Source organism: Erinaceus europaeus, chromosome 5 (genome assembly GCF_950295315.1).
Source record: "Erinaceus europaeus chromosome 5, mEriEur2.1, whole genome shotgun sequence".
Taxonomy (NCBI): domain Eukaryota; kingdom Metazoa; phylum Chordata; class Mammalia; order Eulipotyphla; family Erinaceidae; genus Erinaceus; species Erinaceus europaeus.
Genome location: NC_080166.1, coordinates 11,247,390 through 11,262,499, shown reverse-complemented (window position 1 = coordinate 11,262,499; position 15,110 = coordinate 11,247,390). Strand labels below are relative to the sequence as shown.

General features: G+C 64.1%; 2 protein-coding genes across 2 annotated transcripts; one reads left to right on the top strand and one right to left on the bottom strand.

Annotated features, from left to right (window-relative positions):
* Positions 1 to 1,536: 1,536 nt before the first annotated feature.
* Positions 1,537 to 3,287, bottom strand: NDUFS6 (NADH:ubiquinone oxidoreductase subunit S6). Its single transcript, XM_007520540.3, has 4 exons — positions 3,020 to 3,287; positions 2,550 to 2,603; positions 1,768 to 1,890; positions 1,537 to 1,676 (listed from the first exon to the last, which is right to left on the bottom strand). Exons 1-4 carry the CDS (start codon positions 3,149 to 3,151, stop codon positions 1,611 to 1,613), a joined length of 375 nt encoding a protein of 124 aa, XP_007520602.1. The 5' UTR covers positions 3,152 to 3,287; the 3' UTR covers positions 1,537 to 1,610.
* On the top strand, positions 3,243 to 4,340 carry MRPL36 (mitochondrial ribosomal protein L36). The gene is made up of 3 exons (XM_060191132.1): positions 3,243 to 3,369; positions 3,465 to 3,573; positions 3,795 to 4,340. Exon 3 carries the CDS (start codon positions 3,804 to 3,806, stop codon positions 4,086 to 4,088), a length of 285 nt encoding a protein of 94 aa, XP_060047115.1. The 5' UTR covers positions 3,243 to 3,369; positions 3,465 to 3,573; positions 3,795 to 3,803; the 3' UTR covers positions 4,089 to 4,340.
* The last annotated feature ends 10,770 nt before the right edge of the window (positions 4,341 to 15,110 follow it).

Here is a 15,110-nt window from a genome sequence, read left to right as displayed (position 1 = left end):
CTCTGTCCTGGGGAGTCACTGAGTGTCCAACACTAGGACCCACCCCAGGCCATCCTGGGGTGCAGGGGCCTGGCCACCGGAGCCTCCCCTCCAAGCTGCATCCCTGCACCCACCTGTTCTCACCTCCCCCACGGTCTCCCTGTCCCCACCTGCCCCGCCCCGCCCCTCAGGCCCCCACCCAGCACGAAGCACCCAGACGTCCAGCAGGAGAATCCCGCACTAAGCGCTGAGCTATCTGGCCCAAGGCCTGGAGGGCGAGCAGGCGGGAGTGACTTGCTCTGGGGGCGCCAACCCGTCTACCTGGAGCCCCCAAAGGTGTGGAACTGAGTGCCGGGTGGGACAGGCGTGCAGGGCCCTGGGTGCTGCTGTGTTGGACACTGCGACACACGTCAAGTGGCCACTCTTCTGGACATCAGGGGTCTGGACCCAGGGCACAGCCCTGTCACCTTAGTGCCGGCTCTGGGGACTTCAGGGCGGGAAGGGGGGGCCAGGTCCCCCCAGGTGACAGCCCTATGGGGTCAGAGGTCACCACAGAAGCCCTCCCGGAGGCCCTACCACCACTTACAGGCGCTGTCACCCCAGGATCCAGGACACAGCGCCAAGGCCCTGCAAGCCAGACACCTGCCCCCTGCCCCAGGCCCCCGTGTCCAGGTCCTCCCAGGGCACCGGCGAGCCAGGCTGCTTCTGGGGCCGTCACGGAAATCTCGGGGGAGATGGGGGCCACCCTGCCCAGGGGTCTGTCGCCCTGCCACCCCAACATGTGACCCAGGGGCAGCTGGAGTCACAGGGTCCCCACCAGAGAAAGGGGAGGGACGGCACCTGGTGGAAGGCATCACCCTGGGGGTCTTTATGTCCCTCACCCCAGGGGCCTAACCCACAGCCCTGCGCCCTACGTGGGCGGGTTCCCGACTGCTGCCCTCTGTGTGGGCACAGTCACACAGCAGGACCTGGAGCCCAGGACATCGGGCAGCCCAGGTGGGGGCGGGGGTCAGGGATGCCACCCACCTTCCGCCGCCTGGAGGGGCACTGGGCCCGGGTCCCCACAGGACTTGGGTCAGGCCAGGGACCTCAGGGAGGGTGGGGCCCTGGGGGTTCAGGCTACGCCCCCACCTGTCCTGCCCAGGTGCCCCCAAGCCGCCTGCTGGGCACCACCACCCCCTGGTGGACAAGCTGACACCAGACCCCCAAGCCCTGGCTTGCGCCCTCGGAACGGTTTGCCCCCCGCTTCAGGCAGACCCCCAACCCGCTTTGGGGAGACATGGTCCCAACCACCTGACGGCAGCCGCCAAGAACTGGGGGGCCAAGGCTGACCTCGTCTCTGTCGCCGTCTGGCCGAGGCAAGCGGGCGGCCCAAAGCCAAGGGGTCCATGCCTGCCCTCAGGATGCCGGTCCCGTGAGCAGCCGTCTGCAGGGTTCAGCCCGGAGCCGCCGCAGGAACAGGCTGAGGCAGCCTGGGTCTTGGGCACAGGGACGTGGTGGGAGGCCCGAGGGCAGGCCAGCCCCGGCCCAGAGCCCCCCAAGCAGCACGCGGGTGGACGGTGTGCACGCGGCCTTTATTGGCAGGCAGCCTGGGCCCCGCCACCCCACCCCCGTCCCCCGCCGTCGCGTCCTCAGTGGTGGTGCTGCCGGAACTGCAGGCCGCAGTAGCCGCAGGTGCCCGTCCTGGTGTCCTTGTCCTGCGGAGAAGGACGCTCTGTGCCCCCAGACGCAGGCAGCCCCTGGGGTCACCTCCGCGCCCAGCAGCCCCTCTGGGAAGGACCGTCTCACCAGGTTGATGTAGACCCTGGGGTGCCCCAGGGCGCCCCCGCCGCCATCACAGGACGTCACGCGGGCGCCCACCTCACTCACGGGCTGCTCGGCTACCAGCTCCACTGCCAGGTTCTCGTTCACCTGTGGCAGAGGGGATGCAGGCGGGGCCTGGGGTGCTGGGGGCTCTGGGTGCTGGGGGGCCTGGGTGCTGGGGGGCCTAGGGTTCTGGGTGTCCCGGGGTGCAGGAATCATAGACAAGCCCCCCTGCAGGACCCAGACGGCCAGCCCCGTGCACCGAGGTCACTGGATATGAGAGGACACGCTGCCCGTCCAGGCAGGGACCCCAGCGCACACAATCCCCAGATGCTGCGGGGAGGGTGGCAGGGGGCACACGGGACGTGCCGTCACAGCGAGCCTCCCAGGGCCACCTCACAGACCCGCGGGGACCCCAGGGACCAGCCTCCCAGGCTCGGGGCTGGTTCTGCCGTGAGCAACCCTGCCAAAGCTGCCTGCCCCTGCCGCAGAGGCCAGCACTCAGCATAGCACTGGGCACAGCACTCGGCGTGTAGGCACGGCGGCAGGTGCCAAGCGCACAGTCCAGCCCCGGGCGGCGAGCAGACCGCACCTGGGAGTCCAGTCGGAGCGGGTGATGCAGCAGGACAGACACCCGGCGCCGAGCTCAGCAGGGCAGGGGGGGCCCCCAGCAGAGTGCACGGGCTACCACACACAAGGACCCGGGTTCAAGCCCCGGGCCATCATGGGGGCTCCCCATGAGGGAGCTCGGTGCCCCGGCCTCTCACCTCCTTCTGCCGGCCAACGAAGCGCACCCGCCTGTGGTCCTCCTCCTCGTAAACCTGCAGGGCGGAGGCAGGCGAGTCACCGCAGGGAGGCGCCCCAGAACCTGGGCCCCGGGGTGGGGGGACACGGTCAAGGGGTCACTAGGTGCCAGGCTGCAGGGTGGCGACCCAGGAGTGTGGGGAGGCTGGGTGCCATGTCGGGGTCCCTGGGGGGCAGAACTGGGTGTCCCTGGGGGCAGGACTGGGGGTCCCTGGGGGGACAGGACTGGGGGTCCCTGGGGGGACAGGACTGGGGGTCCCTGGGGGGACAGGACTGGGGGTCCCTGGGGGCAGGACTGGGGGTCCCTGGGGACAGGACTGGGGGTCCCTGGGGACAGGACTGGGGGTCCCTGGGGGCAGGATTGGGGGTCCCTGGGTGCAGAGCCCGGACCCCACCGGCGCGGACCCCATGTCAGATCCCTGGCGGCGGCTACCTGGCCGGTGTGCGTGATCTTCTCCCCGGTAGGCGAGGTGAGCACCCCGAAGGCCCGGGCGCCATGGCACGAAGCCCAGGCCGCCGCGCCGCCCCGGACCAGCAGCCGGCAGAAGGTCACCGCCGCCGCCATCCCGGAGGCTGACCTTTGACCCGGCGCGCGGCGCGGCGGCGCATGCGCACAGGTGCCGCGGGGGCCGCGCGCGGGGATTTATCTGACGCTCCGACGGGGCGCACGCGCAGTAGGGCGGACGCAGTCAGCCCGGAGGCGGCGGGAAAGGTGCGCGGAGTCGGCCCCGACGCCTGCGCAGTTGCCCCGGGGGCCCGAGGACGCGTGGGGCGGGGAGGAAGGTCAGTGCCGAGCGCAGCGGGTCCGCAGCCGGAAGCTACCCAGCGACCGCGGCTGGCCCCGCCCCGTGACCTCCCGCCATCTTGCTTCCTGGCAGAGCGTCCGGGCGGCGGCGTCGCGGGCGCAGTGCGCAGGCGCGAGGCGGGGAGTGACGTAGGTGCACGTAGTGGGACCGCGCGGCCGGCGTGTTCCGGAGCCTCCTCCAGGTCAGGAGTCCAGCGGGCGGGCTGCGGGTGCGGGGACGGCGCCGGGGGACCTCGGTGTGGGCTCGCGCGGGGGCGGCCGGGCGCGAGCGTGCCCCTTGACCCCCCGGGTCAGAGTTCGCGCAGCCGCCGCCCCCCCACGTGGCGGTCCCGGCGGGTCGGCCGACCGACTCGGACCCGCGCCCCCGCCCTCGCCGCGCAGGGCCTGACCCCTGTCCCCGCAGGTCGGCGTCATGGCGCTGCTGCTCCGCCGGCTGCTCGTCCCCGCGGCCTCCGTCCTGCTCCGCGCCGCCTCCACCCCGGGCCCCGGCCCGCTGCCCCGCCTGCTGTCCGCGCTGCTCGGGCCCCGCCGCCCCGCCGCCCCGCCGCCGCCCGTCGCCCCGCCGCCCCCCGCGCGTGGCTTCAAGACCCGGGCGGCTCTGCGCAGGCGCTGTCGGGCCTGCCGGCTGGTCAAGCGCCGCGGCCGCTGGTTCGTCGTCTGCGAGCAGCACCCGCGCCACAAGCAGCGCCAGCTGTAGGCGCCCACCGGGCAGGGCACCCACCTACTGGGCCCAGCACCCTTCCTCCGGACTGGCCGACGCCCCCCGGACCCAGCAGCACCCACTAGGCCGGGGCACCCTCCCTCCGGACTCAGCAGCAAGCACCCTCCCTCTGGACCCAGCAGCAAGCATCCTCTCCCCAAACTGGCCGACGCCCGCTGGACCCAGCAGCAAGCACCCGCAGCCGGGCTGACCCTGGGGCCCAGGAGCATTAAATTGTGTTTGATTCTCGCCCGGTCTTATTCACGATGCGGAGTGGCTCCCAGGCCCCCCCTCCAGGTGTCCGTACACCCAGGGGACCCCCCCACCCCAGGGGCCCAGAGGCTAATGAGGCAGGTGGGGTAAGGTGACCGCAGCCCACCTGGAGGGACCTGCCTGGCCTGGAGGCCCCGGCTCCCTGTCTGGTACCACATGGAGACGCCACCAGGGCCCTGAGGGAGCTCCGGCTCTGTCTCCTCTCCGGTGAGGAGCACCAGCTGGGTGTGGGTGGTGGTGCTGGTAGCACTGGTGCTCAGTTGATGGCACCTTTCAGACAGCACTCCCTCTGCGGGCAGCTCCCCGCCTGGCACCTTCGCCTCTGCCTCCCCTCCCCTGCACCCCATGGGTCGAGGGGGCTGCACAAGACCAGAGGGGGCTTCACAGAACACTGGGCTCCCTTTCAAACAAGCAGGACTTGTCTTGGTAGTTAAAGAGTTAAGGGTCAAGGTTGTAGGGCAGCAGGGTCCTGTCCCACCTGCACAACCAGCTCTGGGACCCCCACACACACCACCAGCTCTGAGACCCCCACACACATCCCCAGCTCTGAGACCCCCACACACATCCCCAGCTCTGAGACCCCCACACACACCCCCAGCTCTGAGACCCCCACACACACCCCCAGCTCTGAGACCCCCACACACACACCCAGCTCTGAGACCCCCCCACACACACACCCAGCTCTGAGACCCCCACACACACCCCCAGCTCTGAGACCCCCACACACACCACCAGCTCTGAGACCCCCACACACACACACCCAGCTCTGAGACCCCCACACACACCCCCAGCTCTGAGACCCCCACACACATCCCAGCTCTGAGACCCCCACACACATCCCCAGCTCTGAGACCCCCACACACATCCCCAGCTCTAAGACCCCCAAAAACACCACCAGCTCTGAGAACCTCACACACACCCCAGCTCAGAGACCCCCACACACACCACCAGCTCTGAGGCCCCCACACACACCACCAGCTCTGAGACCCCCACACACACCACCAGCTCTGAGACCCCCACACACACCACCAGCTCTGAGACCCCCACACACACCCACAGCTCTGAGACCCCCACACACACCCACAGCTCTGAGACCCCCACACACACCCCAGCTCTGAGACCCCCACACACACCCCAGCTCTGGGACCCCCACACACACACCCCCAGCTCTGAGACCCCCACACACACCCCAGCTCTGAGACCCCCACACACACCCCCAGCTCTGAGACCCCCACACACACCCCAGCTCTGAGACCCCCACACACACCCCAGCTCTGAGACCCCACACACACATACCCAGCTGAGACCCCCCCACACACACACCCCAGCTCTGAGACCCCCACACACACACACCCCAGCTCTGAGACCCCCACACACCACCAGCTCTGAGACCCCCACACACACACACCCAGCTCTGAGACCCCCACACACACACCCAGCTCTGAGACCCCCACACACACACCCAGCTCTGAGACCCCCACACACATGCCCAGCTCTGAGACCCCCACACACATCCCCAGCTCTGAGACCCCCACACACATCCCCAGCTCTGAGACCCCCACACACATCCCCAGCTCTGAGACCCCCACACACATCCTCAGCTCTGAGACCCCCAAACACACCACCAGCTCTGAGACCCCCCCACACACCCCAGCTCTGAGACCCCCACACACACACCCAGCTCTGAGACCCCCACACACACACCCCAGCTCTGAGACCCCCACACACACCCCAGCTCTGAGACCCCCACACACACCCCCAGCTCTGAGACCCCCACACACACCCACAGCTCTGAGACCCCCACACACATACCCCCAGCTCTGAGACCCCCACACACATACCCCCAGCTCTGAGACCCCCACACACATACCCCCAGCTCTGAGACCCCCACACACATACCCCCAGCTCTGAGACCCCCACACACATCCCCAGCTCTGAGAACCCCACACACACACCCAGCTCTGAGACCCCCCCCACACACACACCCAGCTCTGAGACCCCCCCACACACACCCCAGCTCTGAGACCCCCACACACACACCCCCAGCTCTGAGACCCCCACACACACCACCAGCTCTGAGACCCCCCACACACACACCCAGCTCTGAGACCCCCCCACACACACACCCCAGCTCTGAGACCCCCCCACACACACCCCAGCTCTGAGACCCCCACACACACACCCCCAGCTCTGAGACCCCCACACACACCACCAGCTCTGAGACCCCCCCCACACACACCCAGCTCTGAGACCCCCCCACACACACACCCCAGCTCTGAGACCCCCACACACACCACCAGCTCTGAGACCCCCCACACACACACACACCCAGCTCTGAGACCCCCCACACACACACACCCAGCTCTGAGACCCCCACACACACCCCAGCTCTGAGACCCCCACACACCCCCAGCTCTGAGACCCCCACACACACACCCCCAGCTCTGAGACCCCCCCACACACACCCCCAGCTCTGGCCCCCCCCCACACACACCCCCAGCTCTGGCCCCCCACACACACACCCCCAGCTCTGGCCCCCCACCCCCACTGTCACCACCCAGCTCTGGGGTCTGTGATGGACGGTGCGCTGGCTTCTGGGCTCTTGCTTGATTTGCCATGCAGACAGCTCGTAGCCTAGCTGCCATTACCTGGTCAGCAGTGCCCGGTGGAGGGGGGGACACATGGTCACGGCAAGGTGTCCAGTATCAGGTCTGAGCACGTCCAGGGCCCAGCAGGGCATAAGGACCCACGGCGAGCCCCCAGCCCCTGTGGGCAAGGGAGCTTCATGAGCGCTGGAGCAGGGCTGTGGGTGCCTCAGTTTCCCTGCCCAGCACAAGTGGGAGTTATTGGGACACAAAGACAGAAGAGCGGCAGCTCTGGACGCCAGTGCCCACGGCACCACGGTTCTGAGGGCAGCAGGGCCAGAGTTTGTCCCTGGTGTCACTTGTGCCCAAGGCATTCTGCTCTCCCTCAGTCTGCTCAGGGAAGGGGGACAAGATAGAAGCCTCCATTACGGGGAGCAGACCAAGCGCACATCACAGCGCGAGACATGCTCTGCTCTGCACCCTGACAGCCTGCCTGCACCCCTCAGCCTGCCTGCACCCCAAAACCTGCCAGCACCCCTCAGCCTGCCTGCACCCCTCAGCCTGCCAGCACCCCAACACCTGCCTGCACCCCAACACCTGCACTGCACCCCGACACCTGCCTGCACCCCGACACCTGCCTGCACCCCAACACCTGCACTGCACCCTTCAGCCTGCCTGCACTGCACCCCAACAGCCCCCTGGGGCCCTCCTGGAGTGCAGCAGACCCTGCCCCACCAGCCTCCCACCCTCAGGGTCCCTCTTAAGCGTGGCCCCCATGCCTGTCTCCCCGTTGGGTTGTGAGTGGGGGGGCAGGAGCCCATTTGGGCTGGGGACAGGAGACAGCTATTAATGGTGGGTACGCACCTAATTAAGCATTCACAGGTGAGGGGAGCTGATAGGGACCTGCTGCCGCCTCCCCTGCGATGTCATCGGGGCGCCCCAGCCCGGGTCCCCCTTATCGCGCCGTCTGAGGGATGTGTCCACCCGCTTCCCCGGGGGACCCCTTAATTATCCGGCCCGCACCTGACAGCTCATTAATAAACCTGCTATCTGGCCCGGCTTCCGGAGTCCCACCGTTTATCTAAATAAACATTTGGGGCCCGTCTGAGCGCTCGTTAGGGGGCCTCTGCCCCCCGCCCAGTGCGGGGCTGTGACGCCAGACTCCTGCTCCTGTAGATATGGAGGGGGGCTGCCTCTCCCGCCTGCGCCCCAGCCCCACAGCCATAGATCACCAAGGAGGCCCCTGAACCCCATGACCGTGCCCCTCCCGCACAGAGCCAGCACGCGCCCCAACCCATGGGCGCCCAGGACCCCCCGGCAGCTCTCACTGCTTGGCGCTTCCTGGGGGTTCACCCCACGGCCCCCAGCCGAGGCAGATGCCCCTCCCACCGAGGCTCCAGGGGAGCTCCCTTGCTCTGACCTCCCTCTCCTGTGTCCAGGGTGCCCCTGTGTCCCCCAGAGTCCTGTGCATGCGGGGTGGGGGGCTGGAGACTGCTGGGAGCTGGGGGCTGCTGGGGGCTGGGGACTGTGGGGAGCTGGGGGCTGGGGACTGTGGGGAGCTGGGGGCTGGGGACTGTGGGGAGCTGGGGGCTGTGGGGAGCTGGGGGCTGGGGGGAACTGGGGACTGTGGGGGGCTGGGAGGAGCTGGGGGCTGGGGGGAGCTGGGGGCTGGGGGCTGCAGGGAGCTGGGGGCCACTGTGGGCGGGGGTGTGGGTGGCTGGTGTCTGTCCCTGGCTGAGGCACCCATAGGTCAAAGCCCCTGCAGGCGTCCTCCCCTCAGCCACACGGGGGCGCCGGCACCTCGAGATCTGTGGATCCCTGAGCCTCAGCCCCACACAGGCCGGTGGAGACCCCACCTCAGGAGCTGGAAATTGGGGCATCAGCCCACTTCAGGCAGGAGGGAGCGAGGGCTCTGGGGGACCCCACATCTGGAGGAGGGGGCTCTGGGGGACCCCGCATCAGGAGGGAGAATTTCGGGGAGCCCTGTGTCAGAGTGAGGGGCAGCCTGCAGGTAGCCCTCAGGTGCTGTTCCTCAGCTGAGTGAGAGAGGGAGACAGAGACAGAGGGAGAGACAAGAGAGCTGGGAGAAGCTGGCTGGTTGGCTGTGGGAGGACTCCACCTCCTGCTGAGGTGCCCAGGGGCCAGTCTAGAGACCCCCCAAGGTCACCCCCTGGGAAGTCCACCAGTGGGGGGAACCCAGAGACAGACAGACGGACAGCCCTTTCACCCCACACACCTGGGCTCAGCCCTGCTCTGCCCAGCAGAGGCAAGAAGCTGCCCCCCTCCTCCCCACCCCCAGCTGGCACCGAGGGGCGGAGGCCACCAGAGGGCAGGGGGACCCCAAGGCTCACACAGAGGAGACCACAAAGGCCACTGGAGGGGAGGGGACAGCATAGGTGCTATGCCCATCGCCTCTCCTGCCTAGGGTCTGGGGTCCCAGGTTCAAGCCCCAGCACCACCATCAGCCAGAGTTGAGGTGGACTTTGAATAAAATAATTACTACTGTAGTAGTAAGAATGATAATGATAATCTTGCAAACAGACTTTCCTGCCTGAGGCTCTGAGGTCCCAGGTTCAATCCCTAGCACCACCATCAGCCAGAGCTCAGCAGGGCTCAGGGGAAAAAATAAAATAGCCAGGAAGTCAGAAGGTAGCACAGCGGGTTAAGCGCACGCGGCGCAAAGCACAAGGATCCTGATTTGAGCCCCCGGCTCCCCACCTGCAGGGGAGTCACTTCACAGGCCGTGAAGCAGGTCAGCAGGTGTCTGTCTTTCTCTCCCCCTCTCTGTCTTCCCCTCCTCTCTCCATTTCTTTCTGTCCTATCCTGTTGTATGCTTTACATTGGGTTCTAGCTCTTCCCCGCCAAGAGAATTGCATCAGTCCTGTTAATTTCGCGGGCCCGCTTGGCCCCACCCCTAGGAAACCCGCGAGAGTTCGAGAGTGACAGAGGAAGAGAGGGTTCCTGAGTTCGAGAGTTTCAGAGGGTTCCCCAATACAAGAGTTCCAGAGTAAGAGAGAGTTCTTGAGTTCGAAAGTAAGAGGGAGTGCTGGTGCCACCGCAAAGAGACAGCCAAGTTCTGTTTGGTGACTAGTTTGTCTTAGTTTATGAATCGTTGTTCCTGAATAAAGAAATACAGCTTCCCTGTCCAGCCGTTGTCTCCGCGTCTCTGTTACCCGCCCGTGAAGCTAGACCGGCCGGCAAGAGCCTGCGAATTTTAACAACACTATCCAACAATGACGACATCAGTAACAACAATAGTAACTACAACGACAATAAAAGAAGGGCAACAAAAGGGAAATAAAAGCAAAAATTTTTTAAAAGAGTAAAAAAAAAAAACATCAAAAATAAATAAATAAATAACCAGACCTTTTACTTGTGAATAGAGACAGAGGGGGAGAGAGAAACAGAGCGAGAGACAGAGACAGGCTGAAAAGAAGAAACTCCAAACCCCATCCTTCACAGAGCTTCCACGCACAGCCTCCTGTGTGGTGCTGGAGGCTCGAACCCAGGTCCTCACATCTGGTACAGCCTGTGCTCCAGCAGAGGAGGATCCCCAGAGCCAGTAAGAACTGGCCATCAAGCGGCCTGGAGTAGACTGCGGCTGGGCTCTGAGGCTCTCAGGGTCCCCGGCTCCATCCCCAGCACCCCAGCACCCCTTGCCCCCTTTCTCACTGTGAAAACATCTCTGGACTCGAGGCCTTCCTTTGTTACAGCTCCGGCTGGGGCGTCCCCACCCCATGAGACAGAGGGGATCAGGGTCCTGGCAGCCATGTCAGAGGAGGCTCTGCTAGAGTTCGGCTGGCAGTGTGTGTGGGGTCCCTCTGGGGTGCAGCGGCCCCATGAAGCCCCAGGAAAAGGAAGTCAGGCCTCGGAGTACAGCAGGTGGCCAGGCTGACACCCCCCAAGTGGCCCAGGTCCTGGCCCCGAGATGCCATGGAGGCGACGGTCCTAACCCAGCGTGGTGGAGAGCCCAGAGTCCGGACACCTGTGACCACAGACGTATGACAGGACTGTCAGAAGTCATCTCTTGTTCCCAGCCTCTGGGGATGCTTGGTCAGAGTCGCATCACAGCCAATGCAGATAACAGATCAGAGTGCCTGCAGGTCAAGATTCTTATCTGAGGCCCTGACTCCGTGGGGTGAGCTCAGGAGCTCAGGGGGAAGCAGCCTCTGGAAGTGACAAATCTGACAGAGGCTTACAGGGACAGGCGGGGGGCGCTCCTGGTTAAGCACACCTGTTGCCACACGCAAGGACCCGGGGTTTGAGCCCCCAGGCCCTACCTGCAGGGGAAGCTTCAGAAGTGGTGAAGCAGGGCTGCCCATCTCTCTCTCTCTCTTTTTAATTTTTTGAAAAATATTTATTTACTTATTCCCTTTTGTTGCCCTTGTTTTATTGTTGTAGTTATTAATGTTGCTGTTGGATAGGACAGAGAGAAATGGAGAGAGGAGGGGAAGACAGAGAGGGGGAGAGACAGACAGACATCTGCAGATCTGCTTCACCACCTGTGAAGCGACTCCCCTGCAGGTAGAGAGCCGGGGGCTCGAACCGGGATCCTTACACCGGTCCTTGTGCTTTGCGCCACCTGCGCTTAACCTGCTGCGCAACTGCCCGACTCCCCTTTAATATTTTTTATTTATTAATGAGAATAATAGGAGGAGAGAAAGAGTCAAACATCACTGTGGCACATGTGCTGCTGGGGACTGAACTCAGGACCTCGTGCTTGAGAGTCCAGTGCTTTATCCACGGTGCCACCTCCCAGACCACTCTCCCTCTCCTTCTCTGACTCTTCCTTCACTCTTGATTTCTGGCTGTCTTTGTCCAATAATAAATAAGGATAATAAAAAAGATTTTGAGGGGGTCGGGCTGTAGCGCTGCAGGTTAAGCTCATGTGGCACGAAACTCAAGGACCGGCATAAGGATCCCGGTTCGAGCCCCCGGCTCCCCACCTGCAGGGGAGTCGCTTCACAGGCGGTGAAGCAGGTCTGCAGGTGTCTGTCTCTCTCCTCCCCTTTATGTCTTCCCCTCCTCTCTCCATTTCTCTCTGTCCTATCTGGCAACAAAAACATCAATAAAAGCAATAATAATAACCACAACAATGATAAAAAAATAAGAGCAACCAAAAAAGGGGAAAATAAATAAATAAAATATTTTAAAAAATAAAAGATTTTGAAAAAAAAAAAAAAAAGACCATCTAAATTTGTCTAACACGGGCCGGGTGGTGGCGCACCTGGTTGAGTGCACATATCACAGGGCACAAGGACCCAGGGTGGAGCCCCTGTCCCCACCTGCAGGGGAAACTTCAGGAGTGGTGAATCAGGGCTGCAGGTGTCTCTCTCTCTCTCTCTCTCTCTCTCTCCCTCTTTTTTTTTTTAAAGCAGATTGAGTTTTTTTCACTTTTATTTTATTTTATTTATTTTTACCAGAGCACTGCTCAGCTCTGGTTTATGGTGATACAGGGGATTGAACCTGGGACTTTGGAGCCTCAGGCACAAGAGTCTCTTTGCATAACCATTATGGTATCTACCTCCTGCCTTTTTTTTTGTTTGTTTTAACCAGAGTACTACTCTGCTCTGGTTTATGGTGGTGCAAGTGATTGAATTTGGGACTTTGGAGCCTCAGGCTTGAGAGACTCTTTGCATAACCATTGTACTATCTACCCCCACCCTCTCCCCCTCTCTATCTCACCCTCCCCTCTCAATTTGTCTCTATCTGATAATGAATAAAAAAATTAAAACATAAATAAATAAATAAATAAATAAATGAAGGCTTGCATGCCAGGAGAGAGGTGACTCAAACATGCCTACCCTATAAGGTCTACTGTGCACACAGCCTCCTGAAGTGCATGGAACGGCCATGTGGGGTGCCGGGCCCAGTCCCCTCAGCATAACATGGGCAGTAATTCACCTGGTCCGATTCAAAGCCTGGAGCCCAGCAGGCACACAGGGGAGCACATAGCAACGCCACTGGACTCCCCCCGGGCCTGGCCCAGGTGTGGACGCTGCCCCTGGACTCCCCAGTCTGGCCCAGGTGTGGACACTGCCCTTAGACTCCCCCTGGGTCTGGCCCAGGTGTGGATGCTGCCCCTGGACTCCCCCTGGGTCTGGCCCAGGTATGGACGCTGCCCCTGGACTCCCCCTGGGTCTGGCCCAGGTGTGGACGCTGCCCCTGGACTCCCTCCCCCCGGGTCTGGCCCAGGTGTGGACGCTGCCCCTGGACTCCCCAGTCTGGCCCAGGTGTGGACTTTGCCCTTAGACTCCCCCCGGGTCTGGCCCAGGTGTGGACGCTGCCCCTGGACTCTCCCCGGGCCTGGCCCAGGTGTGGACGCTGCCCCTGGACTCCCTCCCCCCAGAGCTGCCCCTGGACTCCCTCTCCCCGGGCCTGGCCCAGGTGTGGACGCTGCCCCTGGACTCCCCCAGGCCTGGCTCAGGTGTGGACGCTGCCCCTGGACTCCTCTCCCAGCAGGGGCCCTGACTGTGATGGCCACTTTCCCCCCAGGAGATGCTGAGGGCCAGAAGTAGCTTAGAAAGCCTCCAGTCTATTCCTGACGCCGGGTCCTCCCACAGGGGGACGCCAGGGGGGGGGGGCTAAGAGGGTGTCGGGACTCTGGAAGAGGTGTGAGGGGCCTGCTCAGCCTCTGCCCCCCAGCCGGTACCCTGACCTCCACAGGAAGCAGTTGCATGGAGGAGGAAGAAGCAGGAAGGGGCTGGGCTCACTCAGGACTGGGGCCAGGGGCCGTCATCTCTACCAGCTGAAGGGGGCCCCGGGCAGCTCTGACCCGGGTGGGGCGCCCCACTTTGCCCTGGGCTATGATGTGACCAGAGGACACTGGGCATCTGTTCCCCTGGCCGCCTGCCCAGCTCCGGGTGTGAAGGGCCGGAAGCCACAAAGAGCCTCTGTCTCCAGACAGGCTTGTCCGGGTGTCTGTCCCCAGGGGGGGTTCTGTCTAGGGGTGCCTCTCCCCATGGGGGAACTCTGGGGCTCTGTCCAACAGGAGGGCTCTGTCTGGGGAGTCTGTCTCCTCCCCCCAGGCCAGAACAAGAGGGAGGAGCTGTTCTGGGGGGCAGAGTAGGCCCCCTCATTCACAGAGGAGGCAGTTCAGGGTCAGCCAGTGGGGCTCTCGGCTTCTGGCTCAGTGGTGACAAGGTGAGGGGAGGTGTCACACAGGCTCAGACCCAGAGCTACCCCCTACACCCATTCTCCAAAGTTCAGATCCTGTTTCAGCCGTTGGAGGAGGGGCAGCGGGTCCACACTCTGCAACTGTGTGTGTGTGTGGGGGGTGTCTCCAGGCTCAGGAGAACAGCTTCCCTTGGGGGGCTGCCTGTGCCCCTCTTAGCTGCTGGCTGACACCCCAACTGGGGAGCCAGGATCCGGACGCCCCCCCCAGAGCACTGAGTCTATAACTCAACCCTGGAGGCCGGGTGGGGGTGGGGGGCAGGACCAGTGGAACAGGGGGCGCACATCCCCAGGACCCCCCACTCCACCAGGGACAGCGATGCCCCCCGAGGGCCTCCCACTGACGGGCCTCTCAGCTGAGCTCAGACAGCAGGGTGGGGGCACACCCCATGAAGGGCTCAAGGAGTGAGGGGCCGGGGCACGGGAGGTGCAGGGGTGCACGGCGACTGCCCGTGATCGTGTGCAGGTGGTCCCCTGCGGGCGGACATGGAGGTGTGATTAGCGGCGGTGAGACATATGGACGGGCGTGTGCCTGGGTACTCCATGCGGGGCTTGTCCACAGCCGCGCACAGGTGTATGTACAGGAAGGTGTGTGCGCGGCCACTGTGCGGGCCGTAGGTGAAGCGTGTGGTGGGGTGACTGAGTGCACAGGTGCGGCCCAAGCCCCCAGCTCAGCCCCCCACCCATTCGCCACAGGGAGGGTGTGCCAAGGGGCTGGGCCCAGCAGTCACACCCCTGTGTCCCAGAGAGGATGGGTGCTGGAGGCAGGGGGAGATCTGGGCTCTCACAGGCCCCCTTGGTCACTGGGGACCATGACACACGCAGGGCCCCGCCTCAGGGGCCAGCCCGGGCAGCGACACTGTGAGCCCCCTGTGTGTGACACCCCCAGAGCCACAGCAGGCAGCACCCAGCTGACAGGAAGGCGGGGGGACAGCAGGCCATGCTGACCAGGGTCTGGACCCAGGAAACACCAGTGCGTGGCGGCTGG

Excerpts from the sequence above, each read along its gene's own strand:
- NDUFS6 (XM_007520540.3), bottom strand. The coding sequence starts at position 3,151 with ATGGCGGCGGCGGTGACCTTCTGCCGGCTGCTGGTCCGGGGCGGCGCG. Across the intron at positions 2,604-3,019 it reads AGATCACGCACACCGGCCAG|GTTTACGAGGAGGAGGACCA; the intron begins GTAGCCGCCGCC and ends TCCGCCCTGCAG. Across the intron at positions 1,891-2,549 it reads TCGTTGGCCGGCAGAAGGAG|GTGAACGAGAACCTGGCAGT; the intron begins GTGAGAGGCCGG and ends CCTCTGCCACAG.
- MRPL36 (XM_060191132.1), top strand. The coding sequence starts at position 3,804 with ATGGCGCTGCTGCTCCGCCGGCTGCTCGTCCCCGCGGCCTCCGTCCTG.